This window comes from Cololabis saira, chromosome 6 (genome assembly GCF_033807715.1).
Source record: "Cololabis saira isolate AMF1-May2022 chromosome 6, fColSai1.1, whole genome shotgun sequence".
In the NCBI taxonomy this organism is placed as follows: domain Eukaryota; kingdom Metazoa; phylum Chordata; class Actinopteri; order Beloniformes; family Belonidae; genus Cololabis; species Cololabis saira.
The window spans coordinates 3,157,814-3,175,857 of NC_084592.1; the positions used below are offsets into that span (position 1 = coordinate 3,157,814).

General features: G+C 40.8%; 1 protein-coding gene across 1 annotated transcript; it reads left to right on the plus strand.

Annotated features, from left to right (window-relative positions):
- The first annotated feature begins 256 nt into the window (after positions 1 to 256).
- ddx18 (DEAD (Asp-Glu-Ala-Asp) box polypeptide 18) lies at positions 257 to 16,626 on the plus strand. The gene is made up of 14 exons (XM_061723043.1): positions 257 to 423; positions 729 to 884; positions 1,986 to 2,162; positions 3,307 to 3,442; positions 3,610 to 3,710; positions 5,217 to 5,416; positions 5,510 to 5,624; positions 8,898 to 9,037; positions 9,903 to 10,064; positions 12,552 to 12,704; positions 12,828 to 12,941; positions 13,838 to 13,894; positions 15,024 to 15,201; positions 16,174 to 16,626. Exons 1-14 carry the CDS (start codon positions 318 to 320, stop codon positions 16,317 to 16,319), a joined length of 1,941 nt encoding a protein of 646 aa, XP_061579027.1. The 5' UTR covers positions 257 to 317; the 3' UTR covers positions 16,320 to 16,626.
- Positions 16,627 to 18,044: the final 1,418 nt, after the last annotated feature.

Here is an 18,044-nt window from a genome sequence, read left to right on the forward strand (position 1 = left end):
AACTGTAAGCCATGATCAGCAATATTAAAATAATAAAAGGCTTGCAATATTTCAGTTGATTTGTAATGAATCCAGAATGTATGACATTTTTGTTTTTGTAATTGCATTACCGAAAATCACAATATTCTAATTTTCTGAGACAGTCCTGTAATTGTATAACACGTCCAGATGTTTAGTGGTAGTTGATAGTGTTCCACAACATTTTTATTCGGGCATTTAACTTGGTGGTTTTCGGGGTCCTTCGGTTTTCCATCAGGCAGCTCGGGCAGCCCGGGTCCTGAACAGCTCGGTGTTAGCACGTGTGCTCTGCTGTCACCATGGCGGATCTGCAGATGAAACTTCTCCGCAAGAAGATTCAAAAAAGAAGTGAAAAGAACAAAGAACGCAAATTGCAGAAGAAACAGACGGAAATTGAGGAATCCGGTGAGTTAAAACCGCTCCGTTCGAGGTGAACTAGTGTTTGATCTCACACAAACATCCGAACATACTGAGCGTTCTCCGGTTAAACACATCGACTAACTGCGCGTGGGTCGCTCTCGTTGCTCAAAATAAGTTAGGCCTTACGGCAGGATTTCTAAACTTCTGTCATTTTTCTTAATAATTTGTACGTTCACCGAGAATACTTTCAGGAATCGCTTTGAACTTCCAGACATTTAAAAATAAAAAAAAAAAGAACCACAAAGACAATGATCTGTGTGTAATGTGTGGCGTGTTGTCGTGTTTTACAGTTACAGTAAACTCAACCGACTTGGAAGAAGAAGTTTGTCAGGATTCAGCCTTAAAGACGGAGAGTGAACCCAAACCCAAACTAAAGCGAGCTGAGGAGAGAGGTGTGCCCAAGAAGAAGAAGAAGAGGAAACTAACGGAAACTGATGAACCAACAGGTAATTGTTTGAGTTTTTATGCTGGATATAGTGTTTTATTTCCCCATGGTGACAGCAGAGCACACGTGCTGGTAGCGGGAGTTCAGGACCCAGAACGAGCTGCCTGAGTGGAAAGTTAAAGGACCCCGAAAACCACCAAGTAAAATGCCTGATAAGAAAAAAAATGTGGAACACTACCCAAGCCACTAAAACATCTGGATGTTATACGATTATATTGTGTGTGTGTGTGTGTGTGTGTGTGTGTGTGTGTGTGTGTGTGTGTGTGTGTATACAGGACGGTCTCAGAAAATTAGAATATTGTGATTTTCTGTAATGAAATTAAAAAAACAAAAATGCCATACATTCTGGATTCATTACAAATCAACTGAAATATTGCAAGCCTTTTATTTTAATATTTCTGATCATGGCTTACAGTTTAAGAAAACTCAAATCTTAAAAAATTTGAATATTCTGGGAATCTTAATCTTAAACTGTAAGCCATAATCAGCAACATTAAAATAATAAAAGGCTTGCAATATTTCAGATGATTTGTAATGAATCCAGAATGTATGACATTTTTGTTTTTTTTAATTGCATTACAGAAAATAAAGAACTTTATAACAATATTCTAATTTTCTGAGACAGTCCTGTGTGTGTGTAAGTATATAGATATAGAGCAGATGGGGTTAATATAGAGATAGTATGGTGTAAATAAGTATATTTATATGGGCATGTGTTTATATATATATATATATATATATATATATATATATATATATATATATATATATAAATAAATAAATAATACTCAACTATGTATGTATAGGTAAGTGTCTGAGTACAGAGTGTGAGTATAACTTAACTATTACACTTCTTCCTACTCGTTTTTGCAATGTAATTAATATATTAAGTGTTAAAGTATGAAATTCTTTGTTTTGTTTGTTTTGTTTTCTTATCGTCTCTTTAATTGTTGTCTTTATGTACAAAATAAATCAAAACTTTGTAGCGATGAACAATATTGATGACATAAACGATATATTAGTTAAATATTTTTCTACTTATTTTTGTTTATTTTATTACCTGGCAGTATCATGAATGTGATCTTCTTCTGTTTTTCTTTAGATGAGAAGAAGAGTAAAACTGTGACAGATGAAGAGGAGGAGGAGGCGGCAGCAGCAGAGGATGGTGGAGGAACATCTAACAATAAAACCCTGTTAACTGCAGATGAAGAGGAGGATGACAAGTCTGGGGAGGAGGGAGAGGAAGATGATCAGCCCGAATTACCCTCTGGTCTAACAGGTATCAAACAAATAATGTCTGCTTTTTTTGTAAAGCGGGATCTTTAGGGCCAATCCCGATACACCCCCTACTTTCTACCACTAGCCCTAAAAATGAAGCCACAAACTTTAGGGTCCTTGTAATGTTCCCTAGGGATTGGGACACCACTTGCTACGTCACTACGTGGTTTACGTTCGGGTACGTAAGCGACTGCGTAGTTACGTTTACACATACGTCACCATATCAGGAAGCCCAGAGCTAAAAGCTGTTTTAATTTCAGCTGTAGAGCTGTTAATATGCCACTTTATTAAGTTTTAATATTTTTTCAGGCGTAAAAGTAACCGTTAAGATCCCCAACCTGGGCTCAGTTTATCCAAATAACGCCTGTTAAGAAATTTGCTCCGATGTTTTTGGGGGATGAGAAGAGCCGCCGGTGATTTATGGTTCTGCGTTAAATCACCGCGTAACCTACGCCGTAGGCTCTGTGTTGGTGTAACGCGGAACCATAAATCAGCCTTTATTCTGGCGAGATCTGAAAATACAACGCAACAACGAGAAACTAACTAAAAATATTGACTTTATTCACTAAAAATGAGAAATGTCCGCCATGTTTTTTTGTTTGATTCAGTCTGCAAATGATGACGTAAAGCATTCTGGGAAATTTTCTCTAGCCCTCGGTCGGTGAGTCAGTATCTGAAGTCGCTCGCTGTGAAGGTCCAGATTCATACACACTAGCCCTCGTTATGTCCACTAGCCCTCGTTATGTCCACTAGCCCTCGTTATGTCCACTAGCCCTCGTTATGTCCACTAGCCCTCGTTATGTCCACTAGCCCTCGTTATGTCCACTAGCCCTACATGCAAAGAGGAATTGGGACACCACTACCCTCACGGGAACGCACAACATTTAGGGTTAGGACTGAAAAGTAGGACTAGGGGGGATTGAGACTGGGCCTTACTGTGATTCCATGGGATATAATTAATTATTGTCAATTAGAGAAATGCAACTGACAAACGGTAACACATTTCCCAATGTAGGAGCCACAAAGGCAAAGCCCCCGCCCCCCCACAGATAGAAGCAGTGTGCTTTTATCCAGGAAGGTGAACCTTTTAGCCTGTGGTCTGCAGTGGAATCAGCCACTTGATCAGCTGTCCACTGTTGTTTCAGGAGCGTTTGAAGACGCATCGTTTGCCTCCCTCGTGGACCTGGTGAGTGAGAACACCCTGAACGGAGTGAAGGAGATGGGGTTCGAACACATGACTGAGATCCAGCACAAAACCATCCGCCCTCTGCTGGAGGGAAGGTACGTCTCACTCCTCTGGTCCAGGATACGTTTAGTACCACTGGTACACTGTGTTTGAATTACTTAAGCTTCAGCCAGATCATTTGCTTCAAGGTATTAAGAGATGGACGTGATAAGTTTCAGTGTGAGTTATGTGAGACTAATGGATGTTAAATGGTTTCCTGCAGGGACGTCCTGGCTGCTGCCAAGACTGGGAGTGGAAAAACCTTGGCCTTTTTAATTCCATCTGTGGAGCTGATTTACAAGCTGAAGTTCATGCCCAGGAACGGTGAGTTGTTTCCTGTGCAGTTTCATGATTCTCTTCTCTGAGAACCTCAGGGTCAGAGACTGGTGATGCTTTTACCACAGGCTCAAGACTCACCTTTTTAAACTGGATTTTAGATGATTCCTTTCAGTCTTTCTTGTATATCCTTGTTTTAACTAGCTGTTCTTGTTATTTTAACCCAGGTCTTATGGTTTTAAGTTGGTCTTATGTTTGTTTCAGCAGGTCTTGCTTTTTAGACCTTTATGGTTTTATGTTATACTTTTAAACTCTTTTAGTGTGTATTTTAACCTCATAGCCTATTTTATCCTGCTTTTCTTTTAGCTCCGCTCAGCCATATACTTGTGTGTGTGTGTGTGTGTGTGTGTGTGTGTGTGTGTGTAAGCGTGTGTGTAAGCATTATTAAGTTTTATGTAAAGCGATTTGCGTTGCATTTTTTTATTTGGCTTAGGCTATTTACACCTGGGTGCAGGTACTGATGTGTAGGATATTTACACCCTGCTATCAATGTATGCTATTTGCACCCATGTATTATTTATAAAATTCTTTATAAATAATTCCATCATCTCAACAGTGATTGACACGTATTCACACAACTTTTGATACACTTCATTTAATCTCTTCAAAATATCTTACAATGACATAAGAACAAAAATTGTTCCTACAAAAGGGTGAGAGCAGCCGTTTGCCTGTCTATTGTTGGACATAGACTGTGTTTCCAGCAGCAATAACCCTTTTAAAACCTGAATATCAGCAATAACCCGAATTTGCACGGCCATGTAAACACCAATAACCCCTTTTGAATAACCTGAATTTGCTCATATTCAGGTTTTTAAAAACCCCAATATGACCCCTGGGTTACTCCTTTTAAACCCGAATATTGGGTCATGTAAACACCAAACGGAATATCCCCATCAGACGGAACAGGAATGTGTTTTCTGCACATGTTCTGTTCACAAGGAATCCTGGTCTTTTGAGTCCAGGAAGTTCTTATAAACACGGAGAAACACAAGACCAGGAGGAGACTAATCACTTCATAAATGTAATGAAGGATATGAACATTTCTGCATTTGTAGACGGTAGAAAGTACCGGGATAGAGATTTACAAGAAGGTGAGAGGAAAGTTGCACGAAGTAGCATTTGTTTTGAATTCGGATACAGGAAGAAGAAGCAGAAATGACGGGAATTGCGTCATCACGTTCTCCGTGTGTCGCTGGTTTGATCCAGATATCCTGAATGATTAATTACCATGTAAACGGAATATTCCCAATGTTTCAGTAACCGGAATATTAGCAATAACCTGAATTTTGACTGCATGTAAACGTAGTCATGGTTCCAGTTTCAGAGTGGTGCACTAGTTTTCACATGTCAACAGGGTGTGAATAGCTCAGCTGGTGGGGGCTTGCTGTTTGTACCCTGGTGCAAATAGTCACTCTGTTTTTATTAAGTATGAAAAGCTAAATAAAGATTGATTTGATTGTGTGATCTAACCCCTCTCCTCTCCTCCTCCAGGCACCGGCGTGGTGATCCTCTCCCCCACGCGTGAGCTGGCCATGCAGACGTACGGCGTGATGAAGGAGCTGATGACCCACCACGTGCACACCTACGGCCTCATCATGGGCGGCAGCAACCGCTCGGCCGAGGCCCAGAAGCTGGCTAACGGAGTCAACATCCTGGTGGCCACGCCGGGCCGCCTGCTGGACCACCTGCAGGTCGGTGGCTGATGCCTGCAGCACACGCATTTCACTATTGATTTATGGTTCAGTACTGGTCTTTAGTGTTAACGTGTGTACTATTGTCGTCAGAACACCCCGGGGTTCATGTTCAAGAACCTGCAGTGTCTGATCATCGACGAGGCCGACCGGATCCTGGAGGTCGGGTTTGAGGAGGAACTGAAGCAGATCATCAAGCTGCTGCCCAGTACGTACCAGCAACGCTCCCACACACACGCAACTGCTGCTTCTGGTGTTGTTTAAAAGTTTATTTAGACGGGACAATGCATATAAATGAGCACTACATTAATCAGTGTAAATACACTGGATTTTATCAGAAATGTTAGTTTCCCCCTGCAGTCCCCACAGAAAACATAAAAACAATTCAGTCAAACAATACAATCAAACAAGGGAACAAACATCAAACATACATAGTAACAAAATAGATTTAGCAGCATTTAAAAGCAGTATGGATTGTATCTAAAGTGACTTGAGCAAAAAAAATGCATATTACAATAATGAAATACCAGCCATGGTAATATTATGGTACTGAGAGTATCCAAGTTGTGTGACATACAAAGTGCGTGTTGCATCGCACATTGCCCTGTACGTACGAATTAAAACAGATAATTAACATTAAGACAAACTACACCAGTTTAAGCTGGTTGTGATGACAGTTGTTCCTCCAATAGCCAGGATTTAAAATGTTTGAAAGAGTTCAGAGTGGGAAGTTCACGAACGTGAGAGGTAGGGGTGGGCGGTACACCGGTGTCATAGTCATCACCGGTGTAACACTGCGCCACGACATGGATTTTGCAATACCGTAATAAATCAATTATAAAATAATAAGCCTAAATAAGGCATTAAAAACGTCGGTGATATGCAAGGTTTGCTGCCGTGTTGTGACAGCAAGAGGTTGAAACACAAGCAACCTGTTTCATCACTTAAAAAACACGCACGCCCGTGAATATGAAGAGGCAACCCGGGCCAAAACGAGCGCAAGTGGGACCAGCAGCTGCTGCTGGGACCGCTGCTCCGCTGGTGTTGCTGCAGCACCAGCGGAGCACGTCCCAAGACTACACAGCTTTCACTGCTGTTTACTGCTGCTACACCTTACGACAAGAGTAGTAAGAAATGCAGGGCTTAAAGTATTCCGGCACCGTGCCGGATCTCCGGCGTACAGAGTTTTTTTTCTCGGCGTGCAAGTTTGACTGCTTAAAAAAAAAAAAAAAAAAAAAAGGTTTGAGAGAAAAAAAAAAAAAGTTTGAGTCAACCGAGTTCGTCTACCAATGGAATGAGAGGAAAGCAGCTCTGGCTCAACCAAACTAACACTAGCCAATCAGAAGTGGAGCTGGGCGGGTCTTTGACGGCACCAGAGCGCAGAGCGCTGTTTCAACCTGCTGGAATACCAGTCACACACTTCAAGATGGAGAAAAAATTAATGAATGTCGCTTTAAAAGAATCTTTTTGCCCAGATGAAAAAAAGAGTGACAAAAAAATACCCATAACCATGTTCTTCTCTCGAAAAAACACACCTGTACCGCGGGCTTTAGAAGAGAAAGACGCCACAGCGCGAGTCGGGATGCAGCGGCTCAGAAGAGCAGTGAAATACGTGCGAGGCGGTGCTGATCTCCGCAATCTGAAGCTTTGTATAATAATTATTAAAAAAAAAAAGGGTTGCTACTATGTGAATATCACTTATCACGGGTTCTTTTTGGAACGTAACCCTCTCGAAAAACAAGGGATTACTGTATATGAATACGCATGGCATAAACCTGTCAAGTTTTGGATTTTAAATTAAGGGAAATTTTCCACCACCCGCTGTCCAACCAGCCCAACCGAGGTCCAGTATTACATTTTAAGACAGGTTTACAAAATATTTAAAATATAATAAAAATAAATATTTGATAAGGATACTACCATTTACTTATTATATTATAAAAATATTAACCTTATTCACATAAAGGGACAGGACAGGCTACTCCTCCCAAAACGTACCAAAAAATACCGTGATATTATACCGTCACCGTTCAAAAGATGAAAAATACCGTGATATTAATTTTAGGTCATATCGCCCACCCCTAGTGAGAGGCACAAACCCAAAAAACTGGCCAGACTAAAAGCACTTTTTCTAAAAGGAACTACAGGACTGTCTCAGAAAATTAGAATATTGTGATTTTCTGTAATGCAATTACAAAAACAAAAATGTCCTACATTCTGGATTCATTATAAATCATCTGAAATATTGCAAGCCTTTTATTATTTTAATATTGCTGATCATGGTTTACAGCTTAAGAAAACTCAAATATCCTATCTCAAAATATTAGAATATTCTGGGAATCTTAATCTTAAACTGCTATTATGTCTCAAAACTGGCTATCTTGTATCTTTAGCTCCCAGAACTTTGTCATGTCATTGTCATGTTTGTTTGTTGATGTGGTGCATTTTTCCACTAATAAGAAAGTGGTCTTCTCTTGCTTGCAAGCGCTAACCTGTGAACGACCCGTTTTCATTGTTTCTCCCTTCACCAAACGTGATGACACTACAGTAATCCTTGGTTTTATGTGGGGGTTACGTTCCTAAAAGAACCCGTGATTGGTGAAATCCGCCAAGTAGCAACCTTTTTTTTTTTTTTACAATTATTATCCAAGGCTTCAAATTGCAGAGATCAGCCCCACTGCGACCTGAGTAACTGGATTTGAACAGGAGAAAATGAAAAATGATTATGAAAAAAATACAATAAGTACAGTAGGACAAATTGTGACTGTCGCTGCATCCCGACTCTGTAGCGTCTTTTTCTCCTAAAGCCGCGGTGCAGGAGTGTTTTTTCCAGAGAAGAAAATAGTTATGGTTTTCTTTCTTTTTTTCTTCTGGGCAAAAAGATTCTTCTAAACCGACACCATGGATTATATCTGAGACTGTAATGAACGATTCATCAAAGTTCCCGTTCTTGAGCTGCTGCTGAAGCTCATTGGTCGTTCTCAGCTTGTTGCTAAGCAACCAACGTTATTGACACAGGAAGTGAAGAAGCATGGAGACTGTTTAGCCAATCAGAATGCAGAACACGATGCACAATGTAAATGTGTGAAGCAGCGAGACGTGAAAGGTGAAGTGCGTTAGAACCAGGGAGTACTGTACATGTTTGAAGTCTGCGCTGCGTCTCATCCTGCCACTGTATTGTACTTTGATTCCTGTTGGCTGCTTGGCTGCACCAGAGGCCCAACTCTAGTTTTCTGTGGCAATTTGACCACCTTCATACTTATTGGAAATGCATTTTCGGTGCAACCTCTAGCTGCATCTCACAGGCCAACACATGAAATACTGTGACAAATCCCTTCAGCCTTTCTACGTGAGCTGCCCCTCAACCAGCTCACCTTCTTGTCTCAAATGGATGGAAAATAATTTAAGAAAACAAGACATTTATTGTGGGACTGATTCCTCCATGTCCTCCCTCTTCCCTGCTGCTCCTGCTGTCCTCCAGAGAGGAGACAGACCATGCTGTTCTCAGCCACCCAGACCAGGAAGGTGGAGGACTTGGCTCGCATCTCCCTGAAGAAGGAGCCGCTGTACGTCGGGGTGGACGACAACAAGGATAACGCCACGGTGGACGGCCTGGAGCAGGTACTGACGCACACGGATCAATATCCTGGCTACACGTGTCACTGGAAGTTACACAAACAGATGAATCACAGAGATGTCTTAGTGGAGGTTCCATCGTTGTCCAGGCCAGTTTTATTCTAATAGAAACCAACAAGTCAAACGCAGTGTCTGAATTTTCATTAGTCTATAGTCAGGTTTCACATAAATCTAGGACTCATGGAAACTTAACAATGCAATGGTTTTTCGGAATATTAAATAATCCAGTTTATCACAAAAGTGTAATTAAAACACATTTGTGTTACTGTTTTTGGCCTAATTTAGTACAATGATGTTGAGCTATAACACTACTTAATAATTGTTATCATTACATAAGGGCTTTTCCTCTGAAGGATCATCTGAACTACTGTCAGAACAGCAGTAACAATAAAGGGTCAGAGTAAAGATCTTTTAAACTTAAAGTCGAGATTTTCTTTTAAATGTGTTTTTAAGAGAAGTCTGTTATACAGGGTTAGATAGAGGTGGCTGGATAGAGTTTATTGATCTCAAGGGAAATTCAAGTTAGACTTATAGTGAAAAACATTGTTCAAAGGAAACTCCCACCTCATTTAATTTCTATACAAATAGTCACATAACTGACTTGAAACTGCCTTTTCCAGAATTTTAGACACAAATGGAAGGTTGGAAATTGGTCTATAATTAGCTAAGGTGTCTGGGTCAAGACAATGTTTTTTAAGTAAAGGTTTAATTACTGCAAGTACACATGACATATGTTCAGGAAATGACTTATCCATTATTTTATAATAAGTTATTTCTGTGCACCAGTTTTTGTTCCAGTGTGGGTTGTTTCCTGCTCTTGATCTGAACTACCGGTGTGTTCTCTGTCCAGGGCTACGTGGTCTGTCCATCAGAGAAGCGTTTCCTGCTGCTCTTCACCTTCCTGAAGAAGAACCGCAAGAAGAAGCTGATGGTTTTCTTCTCCTCCTGCATGGCCGTCAAGTTCCACTACGAGCTGCTCAACTACATCGACCTGCCCGTCATGGCCATCCATGTAAGCTGTTACCCACTTCCTGTTATCCAGTTCACTTCCTGTTATCCAGCTAGACGCTGGATTCACTTCACTCTTAATGGCGGAAATAAAAAACCTATTTCAGTGTGTTCAAACTGAGATTACTCAATGCTAGTAGCACTTACAGTGATTCAGAGTGTTAGCTTTCAAAAGAGACCAAGACCGTCCATGAAGTTCAAACGGTCCAAGAACAGCTTTACATTAACTTATAACTTATAAGGGTAGAACTCTGATAGGTGTTTTAGGCGTATGTTACAGGAGTGGAATAAGGTTAAATTGTTATTAACCTGAGTTCTGTTTCTTCCTAAGCCACAGTCTGTCACTTTAATAGCCAATATTATATACTGGTTCCCGTATTACGCCCATATAACGCCCTCTGCTCTGAGGAGTTTGCCTTCGTCCTCGTCTTATCAATAAATCCCAGGAAGGACCTGCGTTCCTGCATCATTCTGTTCAGACGTGACCTGCAGTGAAGAGTAGCATCATCTTACTGATGGAGCCGGCTCCACCCGGCCCACGTTAGTTACTGCATAAAGGACGGCCCACGCACTACATGTTGAATAGATATGGCACATTCAGCAGCTTCAGGTGACTGGCTGGTGTGATAGGAGGGACAGGAGTGAAACATGGAGATGAGTTAGTGTCCAGTGTTCAGTCTGCTGTAGGGTTGTCACGATACCAAATTTCTGTTTCGATACCGATACCAATATGTATTTCGATACTTTTCGATACTTTTCGATACTTTTTGTAAAAAGGTGGAACTCTCTCAATGTCAATATTTTCCTTTTATTTTAAAGCAGACTTTGGGAACAATAACAACAATAAATAAAATAAATAATTGGCATGGGATATTAAAATGTTCAAACCTTTAGAACAGTGTGAACAAGTAAAATAAAGCAATGCCATTCAAATTAAAGTCACCATGTTAAATAAAATACTGTAGCAGCAAAAACTCCTGCTTCTGAGTGGGTGGTGTCACCCTCTCTGAGCCAGGAGCACTAGACTTCTGTAATTGGGGGAGGGAGGGGGTACAGTATTTTAATTAACATGGTCATTTTAATTTGAATTCCATTGCTTTATTTTACTTGTTCTCATTGTTCAAAATGTTTGTGTTTTGAAACTATAGGCCACATGAAACATTAAATGGGCATAACTAGAAAAATAAATTGAGGATCATTCTATTATCTACAGGACTGTCTCAGAAAATTAGAATATTGTGATTTTCTGTAATGCAATTACAAAAACAAAAATGTCATACATTCTGGATTCATTACAAATCAACTGAAATATTGCAAGCCTTTTATTATTTTAATATTGCTGATCATGACTTACAGCTTAAGAAAACTCAAATATCCTATCTCAAAGAATTAGAATATTCTGGGAATCTTAATCTTAAACTGTAAACCATAATCAGCTATATTAAAATAATAAAAGGCTTGTAATATTTCAGTTGATTTGTAATGAATCCAGAATGTATGACATTTTTGTTTTTTTAATTGCATTACAGAAAATAAAGAACTTTATCACAATATTCTAATTTTCTGAGACAGTCCTCTAGGATAGGATTAGATATTGTAGGCTAGTGGAATGTTTTACAAAAGTGTGTTTTAATATATAATATTAATTAATATAATTCATTGCCTTAATGGTTTATAATATATATGAAACATTAAATAATATTAAAATATAAAAAATATATTAAAGTTATATTCTAGTCTGTGGAATTTATTTAAATATTTTAAGAATGTAATTGTTTTTTTTTAAATATTTTAAAAATTGCATTTATTAACCATGGACATGTTTTAACTCTCTGTATAGGCTACTGTAGGTTTACTACGGGCTGGGAGAGGCTCTGTACTTCTTTCATTGACATGACAGTGCAGTGCAGTGAACTGGTGAACAAAGTTATCAGCTGTCGTTCTTGACTGAAGTCGTGGAAGAAGTCCGCGTGGTTGTCCTTTAAATGTTTGGACAAGTTTGAAGTGTTGCCTCCTTTTGCGAGACACGCGTTGTAGCAGCGCTTACACTGCGGTGCGTCTGGTTCAGTGGTTCGCCCTTATTGCTCGGTTTGAACCCGAAATATTTCCATACCGTACTTCGGGCCCCCATTTTGTCCAAAAGTACGGGCTTTTCTGCAGCTGCCATCTCTATTTATTTCAATTTTATTTCAACCCGCTCTGTCTGTCTAACACGCGACTTCTCGTTTCTCTCTCCTACGCATGCGAGTGGGAGGGGGAGGCGGCTCTGCTTCTGCAACTACGTCACACTCGCGGACCTTGCCGTGCTTAAAGAGACAGGCTCCAATTTACCAATTTGTTTGCATAGAAAAAATATATAAAAGTACCGTTTGTTTTTAAATGCTGGTATAGTACCGTTTTCAAAACTCTAGTACCGCGGTACTATACTGGTACCGGTATACCGTGCAACCCTAGTCTGCTGTAGTTAAACTCTTTTCCTCCTCTGTTCCAGGGCAAGCAGAAGCAGACCAAACGCACCACCACCTTCTTCCAGTTCTGCAACGCTGACTCAGGCATCCTGCTGTGTACAGACGTGGCAGCTCGAGGGCTGGACATCCCAGAGGTGGACTGGATCGTCCAGTACGACCCCCCCGATGACCCCAAGGTCTGTCACTAAAACAAATTATTCTTTTACATATTTATCAAGTCTTTCAAAAGAGATGCTGTAGTTTTCCTGGAGGTTTGTGGAGAAGGCAGTAGGATGATTGTTCCTGCTCTGTGTCTACAGGAGTACATCCACCGGGTGGGCAGGACGGCCCGGGGCATCAACGGCCGAGGCCACGCCCTCCTCATCCTCCGGCCCGAGGAGCTGGGCTTCCTGCGCTTCCTCAAGCAGGCCAAGGTGACGCCTCAGCTGCTCTCTAACTGTTCTGCTGCTGGATTGACTCTGGAAGAGTCAAACATCTCCTGTACACGCCTGCAGGGGGTGGGGCCTGCAGGGGGCGGGGCTAAAGCTGCAGAACTGGAGGGAACAAACATCTATGTATAGCTGCACATCTTCAGTTTCCTCTTCAGTTTCCTATTCCACCATGGATCACACTTTGGGAACCTTCTTTATATTTCAGAGTTATTTCCACATAGATAAGAGTGAGTTTGATCCTTAACCAGGTTGGTCCTGGATCAACATCAACCATCATGAAGCTGCAGTCTGTCTGGTGAACACTGACACACTGGGTTGTAGTGGATTTAGTCATGATGTTTAAACTGTGTTTTGTGATTAATAAGCACGGTTTTTAATTATTTTGCGTTGGATCAATAGTTGGGACCATCCAGCTCCTCAACCATCACTTACGTGTTTCACATGAGCAGTTCAGGTAAAATGTCAGTCAAATCAGCAAAAATGTCAGTTTGCTGGATGAAATATATTAATTCCTGATAAAATAAGTGTGTTAGTGACAGCTCTGCTCATGTGTGCATGTGAATGAGTGTACGTTTGTGTGTACATGAAAGTACAATCTGCATTGAGGTTCTCGCTTCAGGAATCCCGGTCTGTGATTGGACGCTGCCTCGGCGTCAACGCTGCTCATTTGCATAAAGTTGAGATTTTTCAACTTCAAATTGATGCTCTGGAGGCCTCTAACGCCTCCGTGGCCTCCGACGCCTCTCCCAGCGCTTTCATAGAAAATGAATGGCAACCTGTGACGCTTCCAGTGTGAATCCAGGGTTACAAATACCAGCTTGGCTTTAATGTTTTCATTTGAATCCATGACCTGAGTTAACTTCCCTTTTGGTGTTTAGGTTCCACTCAGTGAGTTTGACTTCTCCTGGAGCAAAATTTCCGATATCCAGTCCCAGGTAAGATATTTATGTAGTTTGTTCTTATGAAACATTATGTAGCAGCTCCAAGAGGCTTTCCAAAATGTGGCATTTACCATTTAGGATTTACATGCATTTTGTCAACACTTCAAAGACGCTCCGTAGTGAAACCTGTGAGATTTTACTTGTTGCAACAGAATATTTTCTGGGAACAGGAAGTTATGTTTGAGGAGCTTCAAATGTCTTAAAATGTTGCACACTAATGAGTTAGTGGAGAGTTGAAGGTTTCTGGACGTGTGCGTTGTTGTTGCAGTGTGACACAGCAGGCGGGGAGGAATCCCACAGAACCTGAACTCACCAGCCGTATGTGCAGGGAATTCAGCAAACGTAGTTTAAAACACGGAGGGTTTTTCAGTGCTGGTGCCAGACGTGGCAGCAGTTCTCTGCTTTAATCATCTCAGCCCAGGAGAGCAGGCTTTCAGTTAGATAAAGACACAACTGGAAACTACGGAGGCAGGAGAAAAAATATTTGAGGGGAAGATTTTTTTTTTTTTTTTGATTGTGTACTTTAAGAAAAAAGTTGAAATGTTGAGATTAATGTTGAAATACAATTTCAACAATAAAGTCGAAATTTTGTGAATAAAGTCGAAATTTTGCCTTTTTCTCAACATTTCAACTTTATTCACAAAATGTTTACTTTTCTTGAAATTGTATTTCAAAATTAATCTCGACATTTCGACTTTTTTCTTGACATTTCGAGATTTTTCTGGAAGTGGACAATGAAAAAAAAAAAATCTTCCCCCTCTAAAATATTAGTATTTTTCTCCGGCCTGGCCCTGATACTCGGAGGTGACACCCATGGACTTCAGTCACTGACCACAAATGATTTCAGCCTACTTTTAAAAATGATGCTTGTACATGCAGCTACGTTACTTGGTCCAAATAATGTTGAGTCTTTAAAAATGGAGCCACTTTGGCTAAAATGGCTGTAGTTCCTGAAATGTAAAAGCCACATTTTTTTTTTTTTTTTTGCAAAATGTCTTAAAAATCCTGAAAGTCTACACTATGATTGCATCTTAATCATTAATCATAAACACTGTCCCAATCCTTCTGGTACTAACTGTAAATGCTGGCTCCTGAGTCTCTTTATGTTTTGTTTTCCCTCCAGTTGGAGAAGCTGATTGAGAAGAACTACTACCTGCACAAGTCTGCCCAGGAAGCGTACAAGTCGTACGTGAGGGCGTACGACTCCCACTCCCTCAAGCAGATCTACAGCGTCAACACCCTCAACCTCCCCATGGTGGCGCTGTCCTTCGGCTTCAAGGTCGTCCCCTACGTGGATCTGAGTATCCTTTACTGTGCTCATGTGGTTCATACACACAATCTGGTTTCCTTCTTTCTCCTTTTAATAAATCTTTTCTTTTGTATCTTTGACAATGCACCTGTTTCTCCTCTTTCTGTTCTTCATTCTCTCTGTCTGTTCTCTCATTTTCTGCTCTGATGATCTGGTCTCCAGCAGGAGGTCCCCCCTTATGGTCCTGGTCCAGGTTTCTACCCCCTAATGATCCAGGTCCTGGTCCAGGTTTCTCCTTATGATCCTGGTCCTGGTCCAGGTTTCTCCTTATGATCCTGGTCCTGGTCCAGGTTTCTACCCTCCTAAAGGGGAGTTTTTACCTGCCATTGTTTATGTAATAATTGCTCGGGGGTTTATGTTCTGGGTCTCTGGAAAGATCCTAGAGACTTCTGTTGTAATAGACGCTATATAAATAAAATTTAATTAAAGAAAAATGTACTTTCCCTAGACCTTATGTTTGGGTTTAGTAGAGATTAAGTACATATAAAATATCAGGAAACTGGATTGGTGGCCAAATATTAATGTCCATGGACCACTGGTTCTTGGTAACTGTACCAAATATTAATGTCCATGGACCACTGGTTCTTGGTAACTGTACCAAATATTAATGTCCATGGACCACTGGTTCTTGGGGTAACTGTACGGGTCACTGTCGAGTCCAACTGACGCTAATTTAAGCTGATAATCAGCTTTTATCCCGTCTTCTCCACTAGTTGCAGCTGTTTTTTTGGTCCAGTGGGGAAGTGATGTCCATCCATTCCCTCTACAGGCCTCTGTCCTGAACATCCATTAACATCTTCAGAGAAATATGCTTAGTGTTTTGTTGTTGTTTCATGCAGTGACCTGAAGCTGAGTGAACTTGGGACTGGAAAGCAGCCGTCCCTGTAATGCTGTCAGTGATTTTCAGCAATGCCAGCGTAACTGAGATGATGAAAACACGTGTGTTCCTTAACTCCTCCTCCAGACGTTCACAGCAGTAAAGGAGGAAAGCTGCAGAAGCGCGGCGGCGGCGGAGGCTTCGGCTACCAGAAGAACAGGAACGTACACAAATCCAAGATCTTTAAGCACGTCAGCAAAGGAAGGAGTGACAAGAGACAGTTCTCCCGCTGAGCATTTTCAAGAAAAACTGCATTCCTGGCTGGATTTCTCCTCTGTAAAACTTCAAGGACTGCTTATTAATCCCATTTCCATCCTGCTTTTCACAGGGCTGTACAGTTAACTGTTTCCTTTGGGAACAGGTTGTTAGTTGACTTTGTCTTTTGGTAAAACCTCTTATTGTACTCTCAATGGCCTGTTTAATTTAAGTTGAACAAACGATTGCTTCTCTTCATAACTGATTTTCATTATAAATATAACCAAGTGTGTAATTCAAGTCACTTTTTTAATAAACTCGCATTCATTGTTAGTTTCTTGCAAGGTTGAATAAATTTTATTCTGCATCTCACTGAGGACGGTTATTACACAAGTTCACTTTTTTTTTGGATCAAAGTCTTTTTATTAGTTTTTTTATCATTAAAACAGGACTGTACAGTCAAACAGAAAAGAGAAACAAGAAAAATAACCCCCAAAAACCAGACAAAAAAAAAAAGAAATTAAATAACATATTGCCAGATAACCATCAGACACGGCCAACATAAATGAAAATGAATGAAGACTCCTACATTATATTATCAGCATCCATACCTTCCACAAAGTTCAGGAAAGGCTGCCAGATCCTATAAAATGTCTCAGTGGATCCCCGAACAGTGTACCTGATCTTTTCCAGTTTGAGATGAGCCATGACTTCCCTGATCCAGGGATTAGATGATGGTGGAGCAGAGTCTTTCCATTTAAACTAAGTCAGTCTCCTAGCCAGGAGGGAACAAAAGGCCATCATGTTGGTTTCCCGCTGCATAAGTAGAGGAGAGTCCACAGCAGCCAAACAGAGCAATATATGGTGACGGCACGATTGTTTTCCCACATATTGTAGAAAAAGTCTCAAAAATGTTCTGCCAAAATGAAAAAAGTTTAGGACAAGTCCAAAACATGTGCAGAAGAGTAGCAGGGGCCCGGCTGCATCTATCACATGTGGGATCTATGTCAGCATTGATCCTTGAGAGCTTGACCTTAGACCAGTGTAAACGGTGAACAATTTTGAACTGGATTACAGCATATCTTAGACATATGGAGGACGAAAAAATATTCTTTATTATTTTCTGCCAGGTTCCTTCTGGGATTGCCTCATCAAAGTCAGTCTCCCACTTACCTCTAAGGAGGTTTAAAGCTGTCTGATTGTGGGTGTTGAGGTGATCATAAATCAGACTGATAGCCCGCTTAGTGGTTGATTTCCAAGTAAAAACTGTATCTAACAGAGAATCGGGAGGGGACATTGGGAAGCAATCTGAGTTTGAGGTTACAAAGTTCCGGAGCTGCAGATACCTAGATAGAAATGCGATCTGGGGATATTGTACGTCTGCACCAACTGCTCAAAAGAGGAAAAAGTGCCATTTGTGTAGAGATCAGACAGTGAGATCAAACCTCTTCTACACCAAACGTCAAAAGAATCATCCATCACTGATGGGGTAAACATATGATTTTTTGCGATCGGTGCAGCTTGCGGTATGTCTTTAAGGGAGAAGGACCTTCTAAATTGATTCCAAATCTTAATTGAGTGTATAATGGGGTTAGAGGTGAAGTGAGAGAGAGGCTGCGTGAATGGCAATTTGTCACACATTAAGGCTGACAGAGGTAGCTCTAACTGAGGCTCCCTCCAGGACCGTCCACGCAGGGGCCGTGATGTCACTGTTCACCCAGTACAACATGGCTCTAATGTTAGCAGCCCAGTAATAACACATA